The 14,062-nt window shown below is 33.5% G+C and overlaps 1 protein-coding gene across 9 annotated transcripts in view; it reads left to right on the top strand.

Moving 5' to 3' along the window:
- The window catches only part of Apc (APC regulator of WNT signaling pathway), a 138,765-nt gene that overhangs the window by 50,696 nt on the left and 74,007 nt on the right, over positions 1 to 14,062 (top strand). For 5 of the 9 annotated variants that reach the window (XM_046460140.2, XM_058584312.1, XM_046460137.2 and 2 more), the window contains exons 2-3: positions 4,236 to 4,388; positions 12,870 to 12,954. In XM_046460140.2, the coding sequence (XP_046316096.1) occupies positions 4,254 to 4,388; positions 12,870 to 12,954 (220 nt within the window). In that variant the 5' untranslated portion in view covers positions 4,236 to 4,253. The remainder of the gene's footprint in view (positions 1 to 4,235; positions 4,389 to 12,869; positions 12,955 to 14,062) is intronic. The other 4 variants (XM_046460133.2, XM_058584310.1, XM_058584313.1 and 1 more) reach the window with 1 other exon arrangement.

The raw sequence follows: 14,062 nt of genomic DNA, 5'->3' as shown, positions 1-14,062 counted from the left end.
CTTGCCTAGCATGTGCAAGGCCCCAGGTTCAATCCCTAGCATGGCAAACAAACAAACAAAAAAAAAAAAACCCTTTACTTTTAAATAACTTTGGACTTACAGAAGAGGTAGAAAAATAGCACAGAGTTTGTTCCTATATGCCCTTCACTTAGCTTTTTCTGATATTAACATCTTACATATTACTGTAATTTTCAAAACTGAGAAATTAACCCATTTGTACAATAAAGTTAGCTATATATACTACTTTAATTATAAAGGGTTTGTGCAGTATTTTAGTATATGGTAGGTTTATTCTGTTCTTTTTTTCATATTTCCCTATCTTTGCTAGTTTTAAGAATGGAGTATTAAATTTGTTAAATGTCTTTTTATCATCTTTGGTGTAATCATATAATACTTTTCTGTGCACAACTATTAATATGTCAAATGATACTGATTTTACAATACTAACAGCTTTATCCTTGAAATCTTAATAGATTTTCCATCGCTTCTGGGGTCAATTTTGACAAACTATATTTTTCTAGTAAATTATCTACTTTATTCAGGTTTTCAGTTTTATTTTGCTTAGTTAAAAGTTAAAGGGGCTTTTATTACTTCTGGTTTCCTATCTTTGTGTTTTGTTGTATTCTTGTTTCATTACAACCTAAGTGCTGACAAGTATATCTTTGTTTTTGTTTTTTACTAAAATAAAATAGTAAAGCAGTTCCATTTTAAATATATTAAAAAAGTTTTCCCAAACTTCTTAAATTAATTAGTAGTTGAGTCCTCCACATTTCATTGGGTATCTTTTGCCTGACACTTTTCTCCCTCCTTGCTTGCTTGCTTTTTTTTGTTTGTTTGTTTGTTTATTTTTTTTTTATGTGGTGCTGGGGATTGAACCCAGTGCCTCATGCATGCTAGGCAAGTGCTCTCCCTCTGAGCCACAACCCCAACCTGCTTACTTGCTTTTAATTTAGTACCACAAATATATTTTCAATTTATTTTTATTTTTTGGTACTGGGGATTGAACCCAGGGGTGCTTACCCACTGAGCCACATCCCTAGCCCATTTTTATATTTTATTTAGAAGCAGGGTCTTTATTTATATTTATTTATATATATATATATATATATATATACACACACACACACACACACACACACACACACCTTTTTTTTATATCTTTATTTTATTTATTTATTTGTATGTGGTGCTGAGGTGCCCAGTGCCTCTCACATGCTAGGTGAGTGCTCTACTGCTGAGCCACAACCCCAGCACCGAGACAGGGTCTTGATGAGCTGCTTTGGACCTCACTGCTGATGCTGGCTTTGAACTTGCTGTCCTCCTGCCTCGGCCTCCAAACCACTGGGATTATAGGTGCACACTATTGTGCCCAGCTATTTATTTATTTATTGTTGTACTGGGAGATTGAATGCAGGAATACCATACCACTATTGAACTACATCCCCAGCCCTTTTTATTTATTTGAGACAAGATCTTGCTAAATTGTGGATACTAGCCTTGAACTTGTGATCCTCCTGCCTCAGCCTCCTGAGTTGCTGGGATTACAGGTATGTACCACCACACCACGCTTCTTGCTTTCTTAGGATGTACACAGACATTTGGATCAAAGTCTAGATTACAGTCTTTTTCCTTTCTTTTCCCCCACCCACACTTACAGGATGAGGGATCTCATTAGTAGACAACTTAACTGCAGAGAAATAAATTGAGATGTTTGCATGCTCTCAATAAAGTTAAAGATTAAGAGATTTTCCCCATTTCACAGAACATGGCTGCTATAATGTGTTGGCACAAGTTTTTTGTTTTGTTTTGTTTTGTTTGTTTTTTGAGGTACTCCCTAGTATCTCAAACCCACAGCCTCCCTCATGCTAGGTCAAGTACTCCACCACTGGGTCACTACCCTCATCCCCTAAATTTAAAAAAAAAAAATGTTGCCAAATGATTTGTAGCTAAGATATATTTGGCACGAATTCTTACAACTGCATAAAAAGCATTCCAAAGTAAATTTATAATTTCACAAATTTTGTATAAAGCAGTTTGGGGTTAGGGTGAGATAGCTGCTACATTCTTGAAGGGACTATAACGTAGGATATTTCCCCATGAAGTATCTATGTTTTCTGTAAAATTAGATGAAGCATCATGCCTTCTGGAACAGAAAGAACTTTAATGACTGCGATTCTGGAGATGATCAAAATTTTAATTGTCCTTTTGAAGAGCTGAATTTTTTTTTCTCTAATAAAGAGCACTTTTAGTAATTTCTGCTTATCTTGCCTATTTGCTCTTATTGTGATTGTGTAAAGTTATGGCCTGCCTCAACCTACCTGTGTGTACTTGTTTTTTCCCTTATTATTTTAATGTAAAATTGTCTGTAATGTTGTTTGAAATAAAGAATGTTAATGTTTACATTGTTAAAAGTTGTCAGATCTTTACCTCTGCCACAGTTTTTAATGTGCTGTATATTTCAAGACCTACTTATTAATAGTATAATGTTAAACAGAAAAATGAATGCACTTATGAATTTCTTCTTCATTTTTGAGATGTCTTCTCTGTCTTTAAGAGCTGAATTACTTTTTTTATCTCTTGTTTCTCAGTAGGGCAAGGGAGTTTTTTGTTTGTTTTTAACTGTAGATAAACATTAGGTCTTACTATAAGAAAATTAAGTGTGTATTTTTATATTATAACTTATATATTAACTTAGCACTTTTATTTTTCACCCTGCCATTTGTTACTTAATCCTAACAATGTCCCTATAAATTACATTAAAGCAGGTGGTAAATATCTATTTACAAATCAAAATGAATTTAAATAAAAGGTCAAAGGCTTTTCATTGACCTTGCCTGAAATTGAGACCCAAGTCTTCAGATACAAGTCTAGTGCTCATTTTTTGAAAACCATAAAGACTTTTGCAGATGATTCCTACCCACCAGGAGTTCCCTTCCTCCTCAGGTGCCATCAGGTTGTTACCAGGGTTATCAGTGACTCTGACCATTGTAGAACTCTCTAGATCCAAGTGTTTTGACTTGTTATAGAACCTCAGTATTGTTGTGACTAACCAATGCCATAACCTGTCTGCCTTATCCTAAATAATGAATTTTCTTTTTCAGAATCATTTTTTTATGTCAAGATCTTTAAACCTTGTAAAGATCTTTTAACCATCAGATAATTAAGACAGTAGGAATTTATTCCAAAATGAGTTTGACATTAAACTCTTGAGGAGCAGGTGGTACTGTGAATTAAATCTAGGGGCTACAGCCTCAGTCCCCTCCCCTTTTTAAGACAGTGACTCACTAAATGCCCAGGCAGGCTATCCTCAATCTTGGAATCCTCCTGCCTTAGCCTCCTCAGTAGTGGGATTATAGGCACATGCCACCAAGCTGGGTGACATTAAACCTTTTCAAACGAGGAACTGGTGTCCTAAATCTTACTTGGTTAATCCTAAAATAATTCCTAGCATTCTATAATTCTTCACATCAAGGATCTCTATTACCTGGCTATCTTTTCTATCTTCCTAGTCTCCCTCTTCTTTCACAGTCATATACTAACAGTCATACTGTGCTTCACTTCTCTTGGGCAGTCTATTACTAAGATCATCCATTTTCTTTGTCTTTTAGCCTCAGTTTGAGTACAGTGGGCCCCAAGACCACATATGCCGTAGGATAGCCTATTACCTTCATTCTTTTGAGTAAATTTAATATAAATTTATATTAGAAATTCTTATGTATCATCTTCCTATCAAAAAGATTTAAAGTCTCAATCTAATGCTTTCTTTTATAACCATTTTATAAATGACTGTGTTTAATGAGATCTTAAGAGAACCTCAAAACTACTTCACCAAGGGTGATGTTTATGACTAGCCTTTTTTTTTTTTTTTTTTTTGAATGAAAGTGATAGAATGGAGTATATGATCTCATTAATTCATTCTGGCTCTAAAAATCTGTTACAAACAAAATCCAAAAATTAGCACTACTAATATAAATAAATCTCTTATCAGTGATTACGAACATTATTAAAAGTTCTTTCTTCTATTTTAATCCCATTTGTCTTCAGTTAAGACCCAGTGTTTCATCCTCCTAGAAAGATGCTACTGCTTGAACTACATTGTTTTGAGATCAAACCAGAACATTAACAATTCTTCTTTTACATGTCTCGAGAGTTTTATTTCTTTTATCCCTTTCTTTAAAAACACGCAGCCACTATATTTTTAGTAGTGAATTTCAAAATCCTTTTTAACCTTATAGGTCCAAGGGTAGCCAAGGATGGCTGCAGCTTCATATGATCAGTTGTTAAAGCAAGTTGAGGCACTGAAGATGGAGAACTCAAATCTTCGACAAGAGCTAGAAGATAATTCCAATCATCTTACAAAACTGGAAACTGAGGCATCTAATATGAAGGTATCAAGACTGTGACTTTTAATTTTAGTTTATCCCTTTTTATTCAATATTCTGTCTTGTAGACTTGATGATAGGTAAGATACTTACCCCAAAAATGTATTTTAAGGTAAGCAATAATATGTAAACTCCTGTAAAATCTGACACTTATACTTTTAAATAAGATATACTGAATTCTTGGAATGAATCATATAATGTAGCTAAAAGAGACTAGTTAGTTCTTAGTTATTTTTAAACTTAAAAATAAGAGACCAACTTCATCATCATTACAGTGAAGCAAGGTTTTCTGTGTAGTTCATAAAAACTAGCCTCACGATTTTAGAATTTATCTCAAATATGAAAAAAACTCTTCCTTCTCTACTTCCTCAGATCTTGTCAGCTCTTAAGTGCTGCAGTGATAGATGATCAGGATGCCCTAGTGGAAAGAGCCATTAACTGAAAGTTAGTACCTGTTCCTATTCCTGACTTTGCCACAAACTGAGCTATATAACCTCTGGTTACCCTTAAGGACTTAAATTGTCTTATTTGGAAAGTATAGGCATCATACAAGCATAGGTGATTTCCATGGCACCTTCAAACATTGAAAAACTGAAAACCTCCAGAAAATGTTATATAAAGTATGCAGACTGTAATGAGGAAAACATTTTAATTTTAAAATAATCAAGGTTAAAACATTTTAATTTCTAGTTACTCAGGTAGAATCTCTTCTTACTGAATTTAATAACTTTATAGAATTGGAGATTATTAATCTTTTTTTTTTAATTAAATTCTTCTTTCTTTAATTTTTTTTTTAATTCTTCCTTCTTTGTGTTGTTTCTGCTGCTTGGCTATTTTAACATCTGAATTCCTGATTATTCTTCCTGTCTGCTCACTACTTTTATTCTTTACTCATTTCTAAGCCTATCCAGTACTTTTTCTACATACTTCAAAGTCTCCTTTGTTCTGTAGGCTTTTGTGTATCACTGAAGTAACTATTCTTGCTCCTCTTTTACCTTTTGTATTCAATATCATAACAGTTCAATCTGTTGCTTTTGCATACTGTTCTTCCTGTCTACCTATCTTTCTATTGATTTTCTTCTATTCTAATTGCCTATTTATATGGTAAAACTTCCCAACAATGACAGATCTCTAAAATATCTACTTTGCTTCTGTCCTTTTGGAAATGGATAGACTATAAACAAACATTTTTTTTTTTTCCTTACCACAAATTATGTATCAGTCACTTTAAAAACACCCTTACCTAATAGGATAAAAGAGCTATTTGGTATCTTAATCCTGATCAACACAGTGCAGAGTTTTAAAGATACAGAATTTCATCTACCTCAGTGTGGTATATTTTGCAGAGAACTCCAAGCCGACCTAGATGGATGGTAAATAATCTGTTTTTTAAAGTTTTTAACTACTTCAGCAAACAGAATTTATTTTTGGTCTTAGATTAAATATCCAAAACTGCCAAAAAGAAAGTGGGGAATGGGGAATGAAGGGAAACATTTTAACCTACCCTTAGATCTATCTCCATGCTAAAATGGAAAGTCTCAGAGAGTGGAAATACAAGTCACACTCTTAAATTTCTATGGTGAAATATCATGTTGACCAGTTATCCCTGTGGTATCAAGCACTTGAAACAATGTCTGAATGCAGCCATGAGTTGATTCAAGCCTCTGCAGACATTCTTGCAAATCTATCCATATGTTTCATTAGGATTAGACATCTGGTATCAACAATTACCACTTTTACAGTGAAATTATTTATGCAGTAAATATGACCTATTTATTTGTCTTAGAGGTATTGATACGCACAGGGCTTTGCCTGTGCTAGGCAAGTACTTTACCACTGAGCCACATCCCAATTTGTAAAAAGGTACTTTGTAGTTGGGTTAAATTTAGTGAAACACAATGGTTATTCCCCTCCTCCACAAAAAAAAATGCTTATTATACTTTGTAATACATTATATAACATTGAATCATGTTTTCTGATCATTATTAGCCTATTTACTACAAACCAAGGCAGAGTATGTCTCTTCCAAGCAGGTGACCTGAGTCTAAAATTTATGCAGTAGTACCATCTGGTGGCAAAAGAGGTTATTGCCTTGCTGCTGATTACAAAACATTTATACAAACTATAAATGTTTTCATTGAGTGTGTGTGTGTCATCCAGGGGAATATTTGGGGAAATGAGAGCACTGACTATATATTTGAAGATATTAACAAGTGGTTGTTTTTTAGGCATAATGTTGGCATCATGACTGCTAGGAAAGGTCCCCATTTAAATATACATTGAAATATTTACAAATATTTCAAGTATGATGTCTAAGATTCATTTTCAAAATAAATCTGGTGTGGAGAGGTAGAAATGGAAAAGGTTTGGTGTGGGAATACATGAAACAAGATTGACCATGAATCAGTGATTATTGGATTGAGTTGTGAAGTTACATAGGGGTTTGTTATAATATTTTATATACTTATGAATGTGCTTAAAATTCTCTGTAATAGAAATATAATAAATCAACACAAATTGCATAAGATTTCAATGACCTGGAATCAGATACATGCAAATTTTTAATTACATTTTTTTAAAGAAAAATTATTTGCTATATTCTTCTTTTGGGGGGGTGAGGGTTACCAGGGATTGAGCTCAGGGGCACTCGACCACTGAGCCACATCCCCAGCCCTATATTGTATTTTATTTAGAGTACAGAGTGTCACTGAGTGGCTAAGCACCTCACTGTTCCTCAGACTGGCTTTGAACTCGTGATCCTCCTGCCTCAGCCTCCTGAGCCTCTGGGATTACAGGCATTCACTACCACACCTGGTCTATATTCTTCTTTTGAATTGAGATCTTGTTATGATGCCCAGACTGGGCTCGAGTGATCCTCCTGCCTCAGCTTCCAAAAAAGCTGGGGCTACAGACATGAATCTCTGCATCCTGTATACTTCAGGACTAGAACTCAATTTGATTTAAAAATTTTTAAGCATAACAACAGGGTAATTATGGTCATGTAGAGATGTGAAGCATTTAAACTGAGAGATGGCACAATATTAGAATTGTCTAATTGTAAGCAAATTATTAATGAAGTATTTGCATCTTTGTTGTGTTTTCACAAAACAATATATTTGTAAATTGCTATATAAAGTGTAAAACAGTATACATATGAAGTGTCTTTTCAGAGATCAAAAAATATGAAGTGTACTTACAGAACAAAACCTATAGCTATGATATACTTGGAAACAGAAATGGATCAAGTAGCATCTTCCCTGAAATGATATAGTTGCTCATTGATAAATGGTATTACTAATCAGACCACAGCATATTTTGTTTGAAATGATTAATTCTGCAACATTTCTAAAAGCTTAAAATATTTTTAAAATGAGTATATAATCTTATTAACTAATTTTTAAACTATTTTTCAGAATTTATAAATTCAAATAACTATATCCTTCTTCAAAATTACATGTATTTTTATTTTTTTTCAAAGAACGTTTATTTTATTCGTTTCTAATTTCTTCATGATGGGTTGATTACTTTGATACCCAAAAATGTTATATCAACTTAGTTACCCCGGTAGTGTATGATGTTACTCTATTTTAATTTTTGTGGGTCTCTTCACATACACAGCATTTTAAAAGCTACCATTTCTCAAATCTTTTTCAAACATTGTGTTTGGAATTGCTATATAGTTGCCACATTTCTTCTTTTTTTAATCTATATATTTACTTTTTATTGAATTTGTTAATGTTACATAGTGTTTGCACTGCCCAACCATACCCTATGTTTTCTTCTAAAAATTCTTGGAAATTGAGAACCTCTTCAAGATTGTATGCAGTATGCAACCTCAGACAATCTTACTAGAAAACTCTGGATGAAATATAAAAACCATGCTTGAGCCCGATCAAGATGATCTGAGATTATTGGTGATTGTCTTCTACAGAGATGTTGATTCTGGGTACAGAGGGATGTTTATCATTGGCACAAGCAGAAAGACTCGGCTAGGGGTAAAATATAAAAACTGTTGGAGATCTTGGTAAACATGATGGCAAGATATGCAGTGTTGGCACTCAGAGGAGCTACAAACACATGGTTGATTCTTACTGTAGGACGTTGGCTGAGTCTACTTGTAATGAAGGAGGCTGGGGATAGACTAGGAAGGAGGAATGCTAGGAGGCAAGGTCTTGCTGAAAGGAAAGACATTACTTTACACAACGGGTCTCCGCAAGACATTTGACAGATTTTGAACTTTGTGGTATAGGAAATTAAAGACCAAACATCTAAAATAATAGAAGCAAACCCAGAGATGAACCATATGTTCACGTTAATAGTCAAGGATTTTTAACATAAGTATTGTGTCTTTGTTGGGGGAGGAGAAAGAAAGAAAAATGGACAAAATGGCTAAAAATGGAAAACTTTGTTGTGGGTTGGTTTTTTGTTTGTTTTGTACCAGGGATTGAACTTGGGGCACTTTTCCACTGAGCACATCCCAAGACTTTTTTTTTTTTTTTTTTTTTTAATAGATTTAGAGACAAGATCTCACTGAGTTGGTTATAGGGCCTCGCTGAATTGCTGAAGCTGGCTTTGAACTCAAAACCCTCCTGCCTCAGCCTCCAGAGCTGCTGGGATTTCAGGCATGCACCAGCCCAACCAGCCAATGAAACTTTGACAGAGAATTGGAATCTAATAAAGATCAAATAGATTTCTAGAACTGAAAAATATGTTTGATATTAACTTATTAAATTGGCTTGACAGCATGATGAACACAGAATTAGTGAACTAATGAGAAGACAGCATTAGTGAACTTAAAGATCAATAGAAAACACCCAACTGTGCACGAAGCAAAAAAAAAAAAAAATGATGGGGTTAGTGTTGTAGCTCAGTTGTTGAGTGCTTGCCTAGCACCACATATAAATAAATAAAGTTCCATTAACAACTAAAACAAATTTAAAATTTTTTAAATGGTATTATGAGGCACATAAGCAAGTAGACAAATTATAGTTAGAGACTTCAAATGTAATTGAATTTTCGGGAGAAAGAATGGAACAAAAGCAATATTTGAAGAGATAGTTGCTGAGAATTAATTGATGTAGGGTTATTAAGACAATGGAGACTAAAAGACTAACAGGAATAGAGTTCATAAAAATATCTATACATATGGTAGTCTGATTTATGACCAAGCATCCTTTATAAATCAGTGAGGAAAGTGTCCTTTTTGTTATGTGGTGCAGGAGTAATTGAATTATCTGTATGGGGAAAAAGGAAAAAAAAAAACACAGAACCTGATCTCATCCTGTACTAAAATCAGTCAAGACAGATTATAGACCTATATGTTACAGTCAAAACAGTGGCTTTTAGAAGAGAATATAGGGAATAGCTTCATGTCTAGGAAGGAGGCAAAGATTTCTCAAACAGGATTATCAAAGCCTTGACAATAAAAGGGAAAAGATGATACAACTTAAACATCATTAAAAAACTAAGAACTTTTGTTCGTCTGTAGATTCTTGTTATGCTTCTAATAGAAAACATAGAATAATAACTTGGAAGAGACAAGATTTCTTAGGACATGTAGCAGACTAAACATAAAAGAAAAAATTTAAAATTTGACTTCATCAAAATTAAAAATCTGTTTTCCAAAGGATTTCATTAAGAAATTGAAGAGGCAGGGCTGGGATGTAGCTCAGTATTAGACCACTTGCCTAGTAAATATAAGTCCCTGGGTTCTATTCCCAGCACTACCAAAAGGAAGGAAGAGAAGGAAAGGAAGAAAATGAAAAGGTAAACCATAAGAGAAAATATTTGCTACACATTTACCAAATATTTACTAACATACATGACAGAAGGGCTTGGTTCAGAATATATTAAGAATTCTTATAAACAGTATCAAAAAAAAAAGATACACGGTTTTTAAAATATGGTCCAAAATTTGAAAAGACAATTCAGAAAGGATGATAAGTAGCCATTAAGCACATGAAAAGTGGTTCAACATCATCTGTCATCAGGGAAATAAAAAGATTGTTTCACTCCTACTCAGATGACTTAAGACCAGTCACCCCAAATGTGGAGCATTGGAATGCTGAGACATTGCCATCAGTGGTGTAAAAAACCACTTCAGCATATTCTTTTATAGTTAAGCCTTGTGACTCAACATTTGAACTACTAGAAATGTCCACTAAAAGATAAGTGCAATAACATTTATAATAGCCTCCAAACTGATAACCATATATATGTCACATCAAGAGGAAAAATAATAAACTGGAGGATATTCATATAGTAGACTACTATGCAGCATTTAAAAAATTATGAGCCAGCACTGTGGCACATGCTTGTAATCCCAGCAGCTGAGGAAACTGAGGCAGGAGGCCAAGTTCAAAGCCAGCCTCAAGAACTTAGGCCCTAAACAACTCAATGAGACCCTGTCTCTAAATAAAATATGAAAAGGGGCTAGGGATGTGGCTCAGTGGTAAAGTGCCCAATCCCTGTCATCAAAAAAAAAAAAAAAAAGAACGGATACATGCAACTGTATGGACGTATCTCACAGGTAACTATGTTAAGCAAAAAACAGAAGGCACAAAAGACCATATACTGTATGGTTCCATTTGAAATAATATTCTGAAGTCATAGTAGTTATTTCTGGAAATGAAGACTGATTTGTAAGGCATTGATGGAATCCTCTGGAGCGTTGAAAATGTTCTGTGTTTTCACATAGGTGGTGATTACAGATGTGAAAATTCATTAGGTACTTAAAATGAATGTATTTTTACCTACATATGATATACCTCAATAAAAGTGGAAAAAGATCTTGAGGTTTCTTTTCTTTATCAGGTCATACTGATGGTATCACCTTAAAGGCAAAGTAACTGAATGTCTATAAGTTTATTAGTCCAGCTTTTGTTGGTAAGGTTCATATGAAACTCAAAGCACTTAACAAAAATAATTTAAGGTACACATCATTGGGGTAAATTAGTAACTTTCCAAGGTGGCTACCATGAAACTCTTTTTTTATTATTTTTTAATTTTAAATTTCAGTGATCTTATTTGCTTTTATTCATAATACCTTATCTTAGTAGATTTCTAATAATACAGAAAATTTTTAAAAATAACTTTATTTACAAGTTGTGCATATTCACTATTTTTAAAACTTAGGAAATTGTTTAAGCAGAAGTATCAACGTCACCCATTTTTGTGTGCTTTTTTTTTTCTTTTGTGGTACTTGGGATCAAACCCAGGGCCTTACACATGCTAGGCAAGCACTGTACCACTGAGCTACACAAGCACCATTTCTCCTTGCCTCCTTCCTTTTTTTCCCCCTCTTAATTCATAATCCCATCTCCAGAAACAGAGGTGACCTTTTTCTTTATTTTTGTACATTCTCTACAAACATATTTGATGGTATCTTTATTTTACATCATACTTTTTTTCTTACATGATAGATTATCATAATCTTGTCATTAAAGAGTTTGTGTTTTTCATAGTTGCATAGTTTTCCATCATGTAGCTAATGCTGTGGTTTATTTGATCCTTATTATTATTATTATATTTTTGAATTTTTTAGATCTTCATACTTTTTCTAATATATAATGTTTAAGAATTGGGGAAAAAACAAGCAAAAAAAAATTCACTTGCAGTCCCAACCTTCATAGAATAACATTGGCAGTGTCTTGATGTTCTCTACTTAGCATCACCATTAGTTGAGAACTTGTTCAAAATGCAGATTCTCAACCTCCATCCCAAATTATTGAATCAGCAAACTATGTTTTAATAAGATCTTTAGGTGATTCTGATCCATGTTGAGGATTGAGAACCACCTCTAGGCTTTGGAAAAGAATCTTGTAAAGAGAGATCTGATCAGAGCTGTGCTTTAAGGGTTTATTCTAAGAGTGGATTTACCTAAGAAAGAAAATAATGGCATCAAAAGTCAGGAGGCAGAGCATTAGTCATTTGAATATCTACTAAGTGTAAATCAGTATTTTAGCAGATTGTACTTAAATGTGGCATATAAAAGTTTAAATATTAAATTGTTAAATAACAGATAATAACATTAATTTGGGTGGTGTTTTTTGTGGTCATGTTGATACAGGTTTAAGAGACATGGATTCTAAACAACTTTTTTTTATCAGCTTCAACAGGTCTTATTTGGTCTATCTAAAAAATGATATTGTTTATTGTCTAAAAGTTAAGAGATAATGCCTTTTAATTGTCCGTACAGTATCTTCCACAGGGACTCCTCATAATCACCATTATCACAAATTATCACTTATCGTTATTGAGATATAATATATTAATGATAATGAATAATAGGTAATATACACAGAGTGATCCAAGATGACATTTTTCCCCTTGGCATACCTGAATGCCATGAAACACTTCATGTCTTTAAGAAGTTTTTAGAATTTCATCATGTTAGGGCTGGAAATGTGGAAGAGTGCTGGGTTCAATCCCCAAAACCATAAGCAAAAACAATTTATCATGTTAATATTGTGTGTTCTTTTTTCACAGGAAGTACTTAAACAACTACAAGGAAGTATTGAAGATGAAGCTATGGCTTCTTCTGGACAGATTGATTTTTTAGAGCGTCTTAAAGGTAGATTTTTTAAAAAATGTTTTAAAGTAATTTTTTTAAGCCCAAGTTGATAACATTTGGTATGTAAATCCAAGTACACTTTCTTTTGACTTGGGTAGTGATATCAGTTTTCTTGGTTTATCAGACTTACCCATTAAATGTAATATTTAAAGTACAAAGTATTTGCTTGTCTTTCTTTAAACGTTTAACTGACTTTTAAAATAAACTATTTAAAATCTCTTCTTTGATACTTTCCAGCTCTTTTTAAAGCTCATTGCTATTATGCCAGTCACAAAATAGGATTTTAGTATTCTGTGTGCCACAAACTAAGTGGTAAATATATCTGAAGAAGTATTGTCTTTCTCTGTTCCATCCAGGATAGTGCTTTGTTTTCCTAATATGTAAGCTAATTCAATGCCATTTTTAGCAAAATTTGTTTTAAAAATGCTTTTCTCATTTTGTCGCTGGAAAATTCCAGTGACAAAATAGGGAAAGGACTTAGTATTAATTGAAACTAGTCAGAGAAATTACTTTTAGATTTTGAAATATTATCCAAAGAGAATCTAAGGAGGGGCCCGGGTTGTAGCTCAGGGGTAAAGCACTTGCCTGGCACCGGTGAGGCCCTAGGTTTGAGCTTCAGCACCACATTAAAGAAATAAATAAAATAAAAATTTTTAAGGACATTTTGTCTGAAAATTCCAGTGACAAAATAGGGAAAGTGCTTAGTAATAACTGAAACTAGTTAGAGAAATTACTTTTGGGTTTTGAAATATTATCTGAAGAGAATCTAAGGAAGGACATTTTGTCTGATTTCCTTTTTTTTTTTTTATTGGTTGTTCAAAACATTACAAAGCTCTTGACATATCATATTTCATACATTTGATTCAAGTGGGTTATGAACTCCCATTTTTACCCTGTATACAGATTGCAGAATCACATCGGTTACACATCCACGTTTTTACATATTGCCATACTAGTGACTGTTGTATTCTGCTATCTTTCCTATCCTCTACTATCCCCCCCCCTCCCCTCCCATCTTCTATCTCTACCCCATCTACTGTAATTCATTTCTCTCCCTTGATTTTTTTATTTCCTTTTTAATTCTACCTGTTTTTCTCCGAGACTCAAG

The sequence above is a fragment of the Marmota monax genome, unplaced genomic scaffold (assembly GCF_021218885.2).
Source record: "Marmota monax isolate L192 unplaced genomic scaffold, Marmota_monax_Labrador192_F-V1.1 WCK01_AAM20220418_F8-fsc00006, whole genome shotgun sequence".
NCBI classification, from domain to species: domain Eukaryota; kingdom Metazoa; phylum Chordata; class Mammalia; order Rodentia; family Sciuridae; genus Marmota; species Marmota monax.
This window is presented reverse-complemented; position numbering and strand designations above follow the sequence as displayed.